The sequence below is a fragment of the Macaca fascicularis genome, chromosome 10, assembly GCF_037993035.2.
Source record: "Macaca fascicularis isolate 582-1 chromosome 10, T2T-MFA8v1.1".
Taxonomy (NCBI): Eukaryota; Metazoa; Chordata; class Mammalia; order Primates; family Cercopithecidae; genus Macaca; species Macaca fascicularis.
The window spans coordinates 91,215,629-91,231,183 of record NC_088384.1 but is presented as its reverse complement, the minus strand read 5'-3'; the positions used below and the strand labels follow the sequence as shown (position 1 = coordinate 91,231,183).

General features: G+C 46.0%; 1 protein-coding gene and 1 long non-coding RNA gene across 3 annotated transcripts in view; one reads left to right on the top strand and one right to left on the bottom strand.

Moving 5' to 3' along the window:
• Positions 1-15,555, top strand: part of LOC135965640 (uncharacterized) — a 41,693-nt gene that overhangs the window by 9,094 nt on the left and 17,044 nt on the right. Inside the window, exon 1 of one of the 2 annotated variants that reach the window (XR_010578646.2) lies at positions 15,349-15,474. The exons of the other annotated variant lie outside the window; for it this stretch is intronic. This is a non-coding gene — a long non-coding RNA (uncharacterized lncRNA). Of the gene's footprint in view, positions 1-15,348; positions 15,475-15,555 lie in introns of those variants that run through there. 2 annotated transcript variants of the gene reach the window in all.
• PROCR (protein C receptor) lies at positions 5,840-10,981 on the bottom strand. Its single transcript, XM_015457977.4, has 4 exons — positions 10,855-10,981; positions 8,059-8,310; positions 6,594-6,872; positions 5,840-6,341 (listed from the first exon to the last, which is right to left on the bottom strand). The coding sequence occupies exons 1-4, from the start codon at positions 10,922-10,924 to the stop codon at positions 6,226-6,228; spliced, it is 717 nt and encodes a 238-aa protein (XP_015313463.1). The 5' UTR covers positions 10,925-10,981; the 3' UTR covers positions 5,840-6,225.

Genomic DNA, 15,555 nt, shown 5'->3' with positions numbered 1-15,555 from the left:
GACTATATAGCAATATGTAAATGATAGCTACAAGAGTAAATCAGAGCATTTTTCTTTCTTTCTTTCCTTTTTTTTTTTTTTTTTTTCTTTTTTGAGACAGAGTCTCACTCCACTGTCCAGGCTGGAGTGCAGTGGCACAATCTCAACTCACTGCAATCTCTGCCTCCTGGGTAAAAGCTATTCTCCTTCCTTAGCCTCCTGAGTAACTGGAACTGTAGGCACGTGCCACCATGCCTGGCTAATTTTTGTATATTTACTAGAGACAGGGTTTCACCATGTTGGCCCCGCTGGTCTCAAACTCCTGACCTCAGGTGAACTGCCCACCTCAGCCTCCCAAAGTGCTGGGATTACAGGCATGAGCCACGATGCCCAGCCACATAACATATTTTTATTTGTGTGTTTCTTCTAGTTATACAAAGCATCTTGCCTTGTGTTTTTCTTTTTTGGGTATGTTTTATCTTCCCAAGAAAAGACTGGGCTCCTTGAGAAGGATCATATCCTAATCGTTTTGTGTCTTCCAAAGTACATAGCATAAAGCCTTCTATATGGAAGTTTCTGACAAACATTTATTAAATAAGTAAATAAATTAATGATGTGAGGTATAGTGAACATTTATGGGTTTTGTTGTTTTTGCTTTTCTATTTTATTTTTCTTTTGTTCTGTTTTTTGAGCCCAGGAGGTTGAAGCTGCAGTGAGCCATGATCGTGCCACCAATTCCAGCCTGGGCAACAGACCAAGATTTTGTCTCAAAAAAAAAGATAATATATGTAAAGTCAGTAAATACAGCAGTGGCTGCTGATCTTCAGGCTTCTCATTTGCATCAATTCTGTTTCTTTTCTTTTCTTTTTTTTTTTTTGAGACGGAGTCTTGCTCTCTCCCCCAGGCTGGAGGGCAGTGGCGCAATCTCGGCTCACTGCAAGCTCCGCCTCCCAGGTTCACGCCATTCTCCTGCCTCAGCCTCCCGAGTAGCTGGGACTATAGGCGCCCGCCACCTCGCCCGGCTATTTTTTTGTATTTTTAGCAGAGACGGGGTTTCACAGTGTTAACCAGGATGGTCTCGATCTCCTGACCTCATGATCCACCCGCCTCGGCCCCCCAAAGTGCTGGGATTACAGGCGTGAGCCACCGCGCCCGGCCGCATCAATTCTTTAAAATCACCTGTACCTGTTTTGGTTGCCCAGCATCTGAAATCTCTTCCTCTGTGTGAGTCTTAATGGGAGACAGGATCTCAACTCCCACGAGAGAAGTCAAAGGTATCTAAAGTTTTCCTTTTTCCCGCTGCACTTGCAGCTAAGGCAAAAGCAACGTGATCAAGGCTTGGTCATTTGGCTGCTTCCACTCAGGACGTTGACTCTTGAACAAATGATGTAAAGACACAGGGGTCAGAGAATTCCTTTAATATGGAAGCATGCATTGGTGATGGAGGTAGTGCTTCCAGCTGAGGTATCCTTAATATCATTCATGTGGTGTGACTTTGGCTGTGGTCCCTGGTTCTACTTTCTGAGCTTGATTATCTGGCTTTCCCATCAACTCTAAGGATTACTTAATAACCTTCCAATATACTTATTTTCCCCTTAAGTTGGCAGAGTTGGTTTCTGTTGCTTGCAACTAATAATCTCAGCATACCTCTGGAGTAAGGATTTGGGGAGAATGAGAAAGCAGGAGGTGTTCCATTTTTCCTTTATGAAATTTCTTTGTAAACATCTGTGTTATTGCTATTGTTGTACCATTTCCGTCATTTAAAAATATGCTTTTAAAATAAATAACCTAGGGCATAGTGGGTAAAGAGAAATGGTAGAAAATAAAATTTGAGGGGCTGGGCATGATGGCTCATGCCTGTAATCCCAGCACTTTGGGAGGCTGAGGCAGGCAGATCACAAGGTCAGGAGTTCAAGATCAGCCTGACCAATATGGTGAAACCCTGTCGCTACTAAAAATACAAAAATGAGTGGGGCATGGTGGCACATGCCTTTAATCCCAGCTACTCAGGAGGCTGAGGTAGGAGAATAGCTTGAACCCAGGAGGCAGAGGTTGCAGTGAGTAGAGATCGCATCACTGCACTCCAGCCTGGGCGACAGAGCGAGACTCCATCTAAAAATAATAATAATAATAAAATAAAATTAGAAAATTAGGTTGGGGCCACATTGTGCATGGCCTTGAATGTCATTTTGAGGATTCTGAATTTAACTCAATAAGTATGAAAAATGTAAAAAACAGTCCAGGCATGGTGGCTCACGCCTGTAATCCCAGCACTTTGTGAGGCCAAGGCAGGTGGATCACTTGAGGTCAGGAGCTTAAGACCAGCCTGACCAACATGGTGAAACCCCGACTACTAAAATTACAAAAAATTAGCTGGGCATGGTGGCACATGCCTGTAATCCCAGCTACTCAGGAGGCTGAGTCAGGAGAATTGCTTGAACCTGGGAGGCAGAGGTTGCAGTGAGCTGAGATCACACTACTGCACTCCAGCCTGGGCGACAGAGGCTTGTTTTGGGCGACTGGGCGACAGAGGTTTGTTTTGTCTCAAAACAAACAAAACAAAACAACAACAAAAACAGAATAATGACACAATTAGATCTGTGTTTTTTATTGCAATGTAGAAGATGAATTAAAACATGGAGAAATTAGACAATTTCTTAGGAGGAGGCTACTGCCAGGGTCCAGACAAAAGATTGAGAACATTTCTCAATTTTGAAAGAAAGAGAGAGACACACACACAAGTTGGGTTATCTGGAAGCAGAGGCTGAGACAGAGTTTGAGGTGCAAGATGCTTACCGGGAGGAAGAAGCAGGGCTGAGCTAAGAGAGAAGTCAAACTGCAATGCAGATCTGACAAAGACTCAGCCTCCCAGGCAGGGAGCTCTGGAGTGAATATTTCCAGCCCTGGCCAGCCCTTGTCAAGCCAACCTATTCTCAGAGCTGTCCTGCAGTTGGCCAAAATGATCAAACCTTTATACCCCTGCCTTGCTCAGGTACCGAGTGAGGGCAGCTCTGGGATGGACATGATCTTGTGTAGGACTGTCCTCTACAGCTGAGGCAGACATTGAAAGAACTGAAGTAGGCGGAAGTTGTCTGCTAGCTATTCCCCCTAGAGCTGAACAGCAAGTCTTTTTTTTCTTATTTATTTATTTATTTATTTATTTATTTATTTATTTATTTGAGATGGTGTTTCACTCTTGTTGCCCAGGCTGGAATGCAGTGGCGAGATCTCAGCTCATTGCAACCTCCGCCTCTCGGGTTCAAGCTATTCTCCTGCCTCAGTCCCTGCTAGTTGCTGGGATTACAGGTGTGCACTACCACGCCCAGCTAATTTTTGTATTTTTAGTAGAGACAGGGTTTCGCCATGTTGGCCAGGCTGGTCTCCAACTCCTGACCTCAGGTGATCCCCCCACCTCGGCCTCCCAAAGTGCTGGGATTACAGGTATGAACCACCGTGCCTGGCCAACAGGAAGTCTTTCTTTGGAGGTAGAACTGAATGGTACACCTTCATGTTTACCACAAAGAAAGAGAGGAATTATGATATCTTGAACAAAGGTAATGGGGTAGAAATGAGTGAATGTGTTTTATACATACTGTATTTGGTAGGTGGGGACAAATAAGAGGGAGTAAATAAAGGTTAACAGTGAGGTCTCTCCACTTACATGATTTGATGGTTATTCTGTTATCCATTAATGAACAGTAAACATCAGAAGTAGAGAGAGCAGATTTGGGGAGAAAGATAATAAATTTGATTTTGAACATGTTGATTCTGAAATGTCTACAGAGCATTAAGGTAGAGATGACTTTAAAGAATCAATGCAAATGAGAGGTCTGGAGATCAGAAGCCACTGCTGTATTTACTGACTATACATATACTATCTTTTTTTTTTTTTTTTTTCTGGGTCTGTTGCCAGGCTGGAGTGTGGTGGCACGATCATGGCTCAATGCAGCCTCAACCTCCTGGGCTCAAGCAATCCTCTTACCTCAGCCTCTTGAGTAACTGCAACTACAGGCCCACACCACCACGCCCAGCTAATTTTTTCTACTTTTTTATAGAGACAGGGTCTCATTATATTGCCTAGGCTGGTCTCAAACTCCTGAGCTCAAGCAATCCTCCTGCCTCCGCCTCCCAAAGTGTTGGGATTACAGGTGTGAGCTAGTCACTGTGTTTGGCTTTTTTTTTTTTTTTTTTTTTTTGAGACAGAGCCTTGCTCTGTCGCCCAGGCTGGAGTGCAGTGGCGCGATCTCGGCTCACTGCAAGCTCCGCCTCCCGCGTTCTCGCCATTCTCCTGCCTCAGCCTTCTGAGGAGCTGGGACTACAGCTGCCCGCCACCATGCCAGGCTAATTTTTTGTATTTTGTTTAGTAGAGACGGGGTTTCACCGTGTTAGTCAGGATGGTCTTGATCTCCTGACTTCGTGATCCGCCCGCCTCGGCCTCCCAAAGTGCTGGGATTGCAGGTGTGAGCCACCATGTCCGGCTTGCGCTTGGCATATTATTTTACATATATACTTTTATTTAATACTCTTCATGCCTGTATGAATTAGGTATTGTTTTTCTTGTACCCTTTGGCATATTTTATTAATACCATTTGGGAACAAAAAAACTGAGACTAGAAGAGGTTAAATTTCTGGCTCAAAGAAGTAAAACTTAAGTCTGATGACAAAACACATACTCTTTTTTTTTTCAGAAAAGAAAAAAAGAATCTCGCTCTCTTGCCCAGGTTGCAGTGCAGTGGTGTTATCTGGGCTCACTGCAACCTCTGCCTCTCCAGTTCAAGTGATTCTCCTGCCTCAGCCTCCCAAGTAGCTGGGATTACGGGGCATGTGCCACCACACTCAGCTAATTTTTGTGTTTTTAGCAGAGATAGGATTTCACTGTGTTGGTCAGGCTTGTCTTGAACTCCTGACCTCATAGGCGTGAGCCACCGCGCCTGGCCAACAAAACACATGCTCTTAAAGATAAAATTATATTGCTTTTCCATGGAAACCACAGGTAGATAGTATTTGAAGCCATGGTCAGTAGGTCACCTAGAAAGGGTATAGTTCAAACAGGAACAAAAGGAAAAAAATGGAATTCTAAGGAAGCCAACATTTCCAGGGTGAATCAAGTAAGATAACATAGTCAACGGGATTGAAAAAAAGTAGACAGAACAGTTTTTAAAAATTGAAGTATGGTATCTCAGAAGTTAAGGTAAAAAGAGAGTTCTAGTCTGCAAATTTGCAGATACCATATAGGGTGATGGTTTGACAATTAGAGGTTACTAGTGATCTTAGAGCAGTCTATAGAGAAGTCAGATTGCAGTGGGTCTAAGAATGAGTGTGAAGGCCAGGCACGGTGGCTCACATCTAATCCTAGCATGGTGGGAGGCTGAAGTGGGCGGATCACGAGGTCAGGAGTTCAAGACCAGCCTAGCCAACATGGTGAAACCCCATCTCTATTAAAAATACAAAAATTAGCTGGGTGTGGTGGCATGCATCTGTAATCCCAGCTGCTTGGAAGGCTGAGGCAGGAGAATTACTTGAATCTGGGAGGCAGAGGTTCCAGTGAGCTGAGATCACGCTGTTGCACTCCAGCCTGGGCAACAGAGCAAGACTCTGTCTCAAAAAAAAAAAAAAAAATGAGTGAGAAATAAGGAAGCAGAAGAAATGGGTATAGGTTACTTTTCCAAAAATTTTGCAAAGTGGAGGAGATAACAATGCTTTAAATATAAGATATTTATTAATATTATTAATTGATTAATAATCGATCACTGCCATATGACTTGGATTTTACATTTCTACCACTTCTTCGTGTTACTTCTTTCTACCCTATTATACCAGTGTCCCATTCCAAGTCTGACACACCTGGAAGCATTGAATGTTTTATTTTGATTGTGGATGATTTGTTTATTTGGTTACAGCTTTTGAATGCCTCAGGTGATTCTGTCTATCTTTGGAGGATGGGCCATAGGCCCCCTGCCCCAACTCCATTATCTGTTTTCCACAAAGATAGATAAACATTCACTTATCATACTAATTCACCAAAGCATACAGGTTCTTAGTTTCTTAGCAAACCAAGTACTTTGTCCACCTCTCCTCTCCATCTCCCCTCCCTCAAATCTTCAGTGGGCAGATGTGGGAGAAGAAAGGAGCTGTCACTCCAAACCTTCTGGTGTTTCAGTGGGGGAGTCTGGCTTCACAGTGAGCTGAAACTTTCCCTTGCCAGCCTCCATCAGTCCAGCCCCTCCTGAGGGGGCTGGAGAGTAATCAACATCGCCGTCCACCTGTGCACAGGAAGATGCCTACAGCCACACCAGCAATGATGAAACTGCCCACCAGGACGCCCAGGACCAGCGAAGTGTAGGAGCGGCTTGTTTGGCTCCCTGCAGAACATGCAGAGAGTTAGCCCGAAGAATAGACCCCCAAGGAGTCCATGATTTGAGTCAAACCCCAAAGCATTTCTGCCCCAGGAGAAAGGGACCCGTTTACCAACTGACTTAAGTTGAGTGTGTTCTGTCCCAAACCCCCAGCTGTGGGCCTCTTGTTGCTCTAGGCATCCATTCTTCAGGTCCATCCATTTGTCTGGAACCCGCCCTCTCCCCAGCTTGCAGGCCTGGGCCCCAGTCCCATCATACCTTTCATGTTTTCCATGGAAATATGTTTCTGCACATACTGCACACAGGTGTCCTCCAGGAATTCCCGCAGTTCATACCGAGTGCGGTTGTAGGCATTGAGCTGCTGCAAGATGAAGGTGACCACTTTGGAGGGGACCTGGGTGTCTGCCTGCCACAAGGCTGTCTCCGGCCGGAAACTCACAAAGGAGCTCCCGTTCACGGCCACTTCGAAGAAGACATGGGCTCTAGAGCCCTCGGGAGGCAGCTCACAGCCCAGGAAGCAGCGGATGGTCAGAGGAACTGTGGATAGAGAGTCAGGGTCAGGGGACTGTGCAGAGAGGGTGCCAGGTGTGGGAAGAGGCCCAGCAAGGGGAAAAGAACATAGGAAGGTGAGAGTCAGTGCTGTGAGGAGAGGGGAGTCTATAGGTCAGGGAACTGTGGGGAGAAGGGCCTGGGGCTGTGAGGAGGGGTTTGTGGTTAGACTGTTACAGGCTGAGAAAGAAGGGGCCAGGGACTATGATGAAAAAAGGGAAGGGAATTGTCAGGCCTTGTTCAACTGGTGATAGAAAAAAAAAAATGGGGGTTGGGCGGCGGGGGGCAGGAACTCACACCTGTAATCCCAGCACTTTGGGAAGCCAGGGCGGTGGATCGCCTGAGGTCAGGAGTTCCAGACGAGCCTGGCCAACATGGCGAAACCCCCTCTCTACTAAAAATACAAAAAAAGAGCCGGGCCTGGTGGCGAGCACCTGTAATATCAGCTACTTGGGAGGCTGAGGCAGAAGAATCGCTTGAACCCGGGAGGCGGAGGTTGCAGTGAACCGAGATCGGGCCACTGCACTCCAGTCTGGACGACAGAGCAAGACTCTGTCTCAGAAAGAAAAAAAAAAAAAGGTGGGTGCAGTGGGGGACTAGGAGAGAAAGGAGTTAAAGGCTATGATCGGGGTGAGGGACGGAGTGGTACTTTGAGAAAAGAAACTAGGGTCTTTGAGAAGAAGGAGTTGGGGTTGTGATGGGGAGGGAGTGGGGCTTTGAGAGAAGAAACTGGGGTCTTTGGGGGAGGAGTTGGGGTCATGAGTGGAGCTAAGAGCGAAGTCATCAGCTTGTATGAGGAGAGGTGGCTGGAGGGTGGAGAGTGAAGTGCTGGGGGTGTGGGAAGAGAAGGACGGGGATCTATGAAGAAAAGGAGTTGGAGGACTGTGAGGTGAGGGGTGAGGAGTTTTCAGGGCACCTTCGGTGTCACGGTGTGAGGGCCTCCCAACAGGGTCTACCCCAAGAGGTTATGCCAGCAGGCCGACCGCCCGAGTCGGGGCTTTCTTAGCGGGGACACCTGCCTCTCTCCAGCCCCCACCCAGCAATTTTCAAAGGCCCAGGCGCCACCGAGCTCCAGTGGCGGCCCAGTCCCTGCAAGCCCCAGCCCGCCTCCACCAGTCAGGCCCCGCCCCCACCAGCCCCGCCCAGACCCCGCCCCCGCTGCGTGCCCACTCACAGGCCAAGGTCCGCTCCTGGTGCACCAGGCGCACGAGGCCGTGGAACTCGAGTAGGTAGGCCTGCAGGCCACTCTGCATGCGCGCCCAGCTCTCGGGCTCCTGCAAGGGCTGCAGCTGGAGGATCGTGGCGTTGGTGCCTGGGCCTTCCAGCACGTGTGTCAGGTGTCCCCCCAGCGACGCGTTGCCCTGGTACCACACGTGATAGGGGTCACGGAAGTAGGAGATCTGGAGCATATGAAGGCTTTGGAGGCCTGCGGGCAGAGTCAGCGTCAGCCTGGGCCGGCGTGGGAGGGGGCGGCGGGCAGCGGAAGATAATAACCCCCTACCTTGAGGCTGGCCGCCCACCTTCTCGACCCTTCATAAACTATAATGTGCCCTCCCACCGCTTCTCCCATTTGACGCTCACAGTAACTCTGCCAGGAGGGCAGGACAGGGATTATTATCTCCGTTTTACAGATGAGGAAACTGAGGCCTGCAGTGGAAGAGACACTCCTTTCTGCTTCCTTTTTCACCCTCGGCTCTCCCTCCCCCCGTTTCCTGTTAACCAACGGAACAAATGGTTAACAAATCCTGACCTGAATAAAATCCCAGTTCCATCGCCTGTTCTCTGTCTCCTCTTCCACTGCCCTGATTCAGGATTCACCCGTCTTATCTGGACGGGGGTAGTACCTTTCTACATCTCCCCATTCTCTATTCCGACCTCCACCTGACCCAGGGATGAGATCATGTCCTTTTCCTACTTAAAATCTTCCAGTGCCATAACCCCCTCCCCTTCATTAATCAAAAATAATCATAGCCAATGTCCATTAGGTGCTTATTATAACCTGGGCAATGGGCTTTACATACATTATTATCTTTGTGCCTTTCCCAAATGGCTTAATGCAGTAGCTATTATTATTATTATTATTATTTTTTTTTTATTTTTATTTTTTTTTGAGACGGAGTCTTGCTCTGTCGCCCAGGCTGGAGTGCAGTGGTGTGATCTGGGCTCGTAGCTACTATTATTAACCCCAGTCTACATGGGAAACTGAGGCAGAGATAGTGCGGCAGAGCCAAGGTTTGCATGTAGGCAGTCAAGTCCAGTACTCTTAGCCATTCTGCTACACTGCCTCCCCACAGGATCAAGTCCAGAGTCTTTAGCCTGGCATTTAAGGCTGCTAGATACCTGGCCCCTGCTGCCTTTTCTGGCCACTTCCCACTGCTTATATATCAAACTAGTTGGGGTTCCTCATGCCGCCTTTGGCTGACACATAAATAGCATGTCAGGATTGCTCTGCCTCCCTTTTTCTGCCTAGCGGAGTTTATTCGTGATTTAAAACCCAGCTAAGAGACTGGGCACAGTGGCTCATGCCTGTAATCTCAGCACTTTGGGAGGCCGAGGCGGGTGGATCATTTGAGGTCAGGGATTCAAGACCAGCCTGGCCAACATGGAGAAATCCCATCTGTACTAAAAGTACAAATATTAGCCAGACGTGGTGGTATATGCCTGTAGTCCCAGCTACTCAGGAGGCTGAGACAGGAGAATCGCTTGAACCTGGGAGGTGGAGGTTGCAGTTAGCTGAGATTGTGCCACTCTATTCCAGCCTGGGTGACAGCCTGAGACTCCATCTCAAAAAAAAAAAAAAAAAGACCCAGCTCAGTTGCCCTCTCCTTGGAAATTTTTTTCTGATGCCCCACAAGACACAGTGGGTCTGTTTCAGTGATCCCAGACCACCACATATTAGTGAATATCTCACTAGATTCTACCTGACTGTCTTCAAACACACACAGGCTACAATGGACTCCTCTAGGCTATGGAACCATGCCTGGTGATCTCTGCTTCCTACACGCAGAAAAGAGTGTGGCACAGAGTTGATGCCCAGAGCACATTTGGATGAGTCCAGGGTTGTAAATCTGTGTGTGTGAGTGGGTCCTGTCTGTGTTTGCATTTGAGAAGTTGTGCTTTGTATCTGCAGATGTGAATAAGTATATTTATGGATAACCCATGGTCCTTAACTACTCTGTGACCCAGTTTCCTCCTCTATAAAATGAAGATAGTAATAATATTACCCACCTTTCGGGGTTTGTGCGAGTTAAATGGGTCAATCCAAGTATTAACCATAGTGAGCACCCATTGAATACTGGTTATTATTTGCTGCCTCTCTGAGGGGGAGACTGAAGCTATGGGGACTGTGAGAGAGGGGAAAGGAGGCCCCTGTGCAATTATAAGGGAGGGAAATAACTCCCTTTTCTGCTTAAACAGGGCCACTTCAGGCAGCCTGATCGCCCATAAGTTCTATTAGGCACAGCATCTCTTTCTCTCAAGTTCCACCAGCTGCACCCAGTCTTCTTCCATTTTCCCTAGCCTCCCCTCACCTCTCTCTGCCCCAGTCTTCCCTCAGTTCTTCCATCAGTTTTCCCAGTGTCTTCCCATTCCCTCCATTTCTCTTCTCATCTGAGCCTCTTCCCGTCTCCCCTAGATGTACCCCTATCTACCATCACCCTCAGTTCCCCTTTCTCCCCTCTCCCTGAGGCTGATTCTCCTGCCCTCTCTGCTGGTTTCTTTCTCAGGTTTCCAGTCATCCTGTTTCCCCTAGCCTCTTTCATCTCCCCCTTTTCAGGGGCTTAAATGTACTAACTCACCTTGGCTCTGAGACACAAACCAGTCCCCAAGACTCTGCCTGCCCTGTAGAGCAATCTAGCCAGCTGCAGACACAGATGCTGTGAGATAAGCTATCCTGTGGTCTTGCCACGTACCCAGATAGAATGAGATTCTCCAGAACCATCTTGAGGCAGGAGATGTGCCCCCGACTCACCATCTGAGGCGTTTTGGCTACAAAAGGCCCAGTCAGACAGCAGCAGTATCGGCAGTAATGTTGTCAACATCCTGAAGTTGAGGCTCTGGACCTGGGTTCCTCGCTCCGGCAGGCTGGGGGCTCCACTGGCGGCAGTCTAGGGAAAAGAGAAGTGAGGACCGTCTGGGAGGGGCGGAGTCTGGGCAGAGGAGGATGGAAGAAGGCCAGGAGATGGGAGGAGGAAGAGGGTGTCGGGCTTATAAAGTGTTATTCGTGCTGTGTCTCATTTCCTACTAGGGGGCTGGCCTCCCTCCTACCCTCCCTCTGCCCCACCCTTCATTGCGCCCTCCTGCCCAGACCTGCCTTTTCCCTCCTCCATGGGCTGCTTCCTAGGAACCAGGAACAGGGAGTGGAAAAGGGGGAGAAGGGCTTGGTGAGAAGTCCTGCCCACGCTGATGCAGGGGGTGGGGCATCTACTGTTAACTTAGAACACACTCCTGGGTGTAGGATCAGCAGGTTGCTGATAGGGAAATGGAGATCCAGAGAGGTGCAGGGACTTGCCCAAAGTTTATATATCACGGTGGTGACAGATCCAAGATTAAAATTTAGTTTTCCAGTATAATGGCTACATTTTACCAGAATTTTAAGTAAATAGCAATTACGTAATCAAGGATCTTGGTCTCAGAAGTAGTCATAAAATGAGTGTAAAGCAGTTCACTGCAACAATTTTTTTTTAAATAGGAGAGAATTATGAGCAATCTGTATAAATCTCAGAAGATGATTGGTTACCTAAAGCAATATTTTTGAAACTGAGGTCATAATTTATTAGTGGACAATGAAAACAATTTAGCAGGTCATGGTTACCATTTTTAAAAAATGAAATAGAACAGAATACAAAAGTTCAGTGCATCACCCTTAGTAAGAGAAAGTGTTATATCATGAAATATTTGCTCAGTTGTACATGTGTGCTTTGGTTTTGTGTGTATGTTTCCATGATGAGTTCTGGATAGCAGTGTAAAATGTGTTCCTTACTCTAGGAAGCAAGTAGAAAAGTTTTAAAGTCACTCCCCCAAGCTATGTTAATCCATACTGTGAATACTATGTAATAGTTAAAAGAAAGTACACCCTCCCCTGCCCAATCCCCACTTTATTTTCATCATATTACTTAGTACTACATGAAATTATATTATTTATTTACATGCTTATTGTTTGAATGTTTCACCAGAATGTAATCTGTATGAGGAAGGAGGACGTTTATCTCGTGCAATAGTCTCCCTGGAAGAGTGCACATCACATAATAAATATCAGCAAAGTGAATGACTGAATGAGATAGTTATGATGTACATAGATGTCCAAGAATAAGTTGCAGAATATTTTGAACAGTTTAGGACCATTTATGTGTCAACCACACACAGAACCACTAAACAACCTGTTTCTTGGTCAGGCATGGTGGCTCACGCCTGTAATCCCAGCAGTTTGGGAGGCCGAGGCAGGCAGATCACAAGGTCAGGAGCTCAAGATCAGCCTGGCCAACATGGTGAAACGCCATCTCTACGAAAAATACAAAAAAAATTAGCTGGGTGTGATGGCGTGAGCCTGTAATCTCAGGTATTTGGGAGACTGAGGCAGGAGAATCGCTTGAGCTTGGGAGATGGAGGTCGCCATGAGCCGAGTTCACGCCATTGCACTCCAGCCTGGGTAACAGAGTGAGACTCTGTCTCAAAAAATAAATAAATAAATAAATAAAATAATAATAAAATAAAATTTTTAATTAAAAAACTTCACTTCTGATTGGGCGTAGTGGCTCATGCCTGTAATCCCAGTACTTTGGGAGGCTGAGGTGGGTAGATCACTTGAGGCCAGGAGTTTGAGACCAGCCTGGCCAACAAGGCGAATGTCTCTACTAAAAATACAAAAATTAGCTGGGCATGGTGGTGCATGCCTGTAATCCCAGCTACTTGGGAGACTGAGGCATGAGAATCGCTTGAACCTGGGAGGTGGAGGTTGCAGAGAGCCGAGGTTGTACCATGGCACTCCAGCCTGGGTGATGCAGCAAGATTCTGTCTGAAAAAAAAAAGAAAAGATTTCACTTCTGTTCAAATAATACATATATAATTTCATCCTCATATATATATATATATATATATATATATGTAATTATTATTTTTTTGAGACACGGTCTTGCTCTGTCACCCAGGCTGTAGTGCAGTGAAGCAATCACAGCTCATTGCAGCCTTGACCTCCCAGGCTCAAGTGATTCTCCCACCTCAACCACCTGAGTAGCTGAGACTACAGGTACGTGCCACTGTGCCACCACACCCAGCTAATTTTTTTGATTTTTACTAGAGACAAGGTCTCGCTATGTTGCCCAGGCTGGTCTTGAACTTCTGCACTCGAGCGATCCTCTGGTATAGGCAGGAGCCACTGCACCTGGCCAAAATTAACTTTCTGTGTGTATTTGTGTATTTGTATATACATAGGGAAAATGTCCAAAGGGGTACTGTCAATAGAGATTACCTCTGGGGAATGGGATTGGGTAAAGGACTGAGGGGCATTTAAACTTTTTATTTTATATACTTCTCCCTGGAAAGTTGACGTCATAGTGAAATCTGGAACAAAGGCTGGACGTAAACTAGGCACCCACTCTCTGAACTGAATATATGCAAGAGCTTCCATGCTCACCTTTCAGCTCTTGCAAACTGGCTAAGAAATAGCATCAAAGTCTTTTCTTTTTGCAGCTTATCAAAATAGTCTAGTTGGAAGAGGGATAGGAACTTTGTTTTCCTGCACTGGGCCTCAGGAAAAGTAGAATGACTTAAATCACTACCAATTTATATTGTCTTGACTTTTATTAAAAATTATGAAACATTTCTTTTTTGTTTTCCTTTTCTTTTCTTTCTTTTTTTTTTTTTTTGAGATGGAGTGTTGCTCTGTCTCCCAGGCTGTAGTGCAGTGGCGTGATTTCGGCGCATTGCAGCCTCCGCCTCCCAGATTCAAGTGATTCTCCTGCCTCAGCCTCCCGAGTTGCTGGCATTGCAGGCACCTGCCACCACACCTGGCTAATTTTTGTATTTTTAGTAGAGATGGGGTTTCACCATGTTGGCCTGGTTGGTCTCAAACTCCTGACCTCAGGTGATCCACTCACTTCAGCCTCCCAAAGTGCTGGGATTACAAGCGTGAGTCATTGTGCACAGCCTGAAATATTTCATTTCTGAAGAGTTATTTCACGCTTAAAGGATTACATTTCAAACATACCTATCCCCACCACCCAGCATAAGAAATACAATATTACTAATATAGTTGAAGCCCCCTATGGACTCTTCCTCAGTTGCATCTCTCTCTCCCTGCCACAGCCCCTGAAGTAACCACTTCAAATGAAAATGAAGATTTGATATTTTTCATTTCCTTATATTTCTATATACTTACACTACTTATGTATATATCCCTAAACAATAGATAGTGGTATTTCATATATTTTGAGCTTTATATAAATGGTATTAAAATGTATGTATTCCTCTGTACATTTTGCTTTTTTCACTTAATATATTAATAAGATTCATTCATGTGGCTATGTGTAGACCATTCATTTTCACTGCTTTAAAATATTCCAGCTGGGGAGGTATAATCCCAGAACTTTGGGAGGCCAAGGTGGGTGGATCACTTGAGCCCAGGAGTTCAAGACCAGCCTGGGCAACATAGATGGGGGTTTTGTAGAAACCCCCATCTCTACAAAAATAAAATAAAATTAGCTGGGCGTGGTGGGGTGTGACTATGGTCCCAGCTACTCAGGAGGCTGAGGTAGGAGGATTGCTTGAGCCCGGGAGGTTGAGACTGCAGTGAGCCATAATCATGCCACTGCACTCCAGTCTGGGCAACAGAGTGAGACCCTGTCTCAAAAAAAAATAAATAAATTTTGGGAATAGATTATTATTTATGTATCCATTCTCTTGTTGCTGAACATTTAAGTTTTTTTCCAGTTTTTTGCTATTACAAACAGTGCTGGTATGAACATTCTCATACACGAGTCCTTGTGCATATGTGGGAGTTTTTGTAGGTGCAAACTTAAGAGTGGAATTTCTGAGTAATAAGGTATATGCATCTTCAGTTTTACTAGATATTGCCAAACTGTTTTACAAAAAGGTTGTGCCAATTTACATTCCCAGCAGCGTATGAGAATTCCCTCACTTCACATCCTTGCCAGCTCTTGGCATTATCAGATGGTTGGGTGTAAAATGGCATTTCTCTTTGGTTTTAGTTTGCATTTATCTGACTCTTAGCGAGGTTGTGCATATTTTTGCTTTGACTTTTTTCTCCCTTGAAGGCTTGAAGGGTACTTTGGGATGGGTAAGAGAGGGTAAGAGAGCATATGATTGAACCAATCTGGAATTGAATGCTGTGAGCCTTCGATCTAAGTGGGTAGGTTCTGGGTCCACTTTCACCCACATTATCTTACACGGCGCTCATAACATCAAGGGCTTTCTTTCCTTTTCTTTCTTTCTTTCTTTTTTGTTTTTTGAGATGGAGTCTTGCTCTGTTGCCCAAGCAGGAGTGCAACGGTATGATCTCTGCAGTGTGCAACCTCCGCCTCCTGGATTCAAGCAATTCTCCTGCCTCAGCCTCCCAAGTAGCTGGGATTTACAGGTGGGTGCCACCACGCCTGGCTAATTTTTGCATTTTTAGTAGTGATAGGGTTTCATCATGTTGGCCAGGCTGGTCTCGAAT

Bases quoted from the DNA above. Each gene is read 5' to 3' on its own strand.
- PROCR (XM_015457977.4), bottom strand. From the start codon at position 10,924: ATGTTGACAACATTACTGCCGATACTGCTGCTGTCTGACTGGGCCTTT. The intron at 8,311-10,854 runs GTGAGTCGGGGG...CTCTGCCCGCAG, and splicing joins TAGCCAAAACGCCTCAGATG to GCCTCCAAAGCCTTCATATG. The intron at 6,873-8,058 runs GTGAGTGGGCAC...CTCTATCCACAG, and splicing joins CCAGGAGCGGACCTTGGCCT to TTCCTCTGACCATCCGCTGC.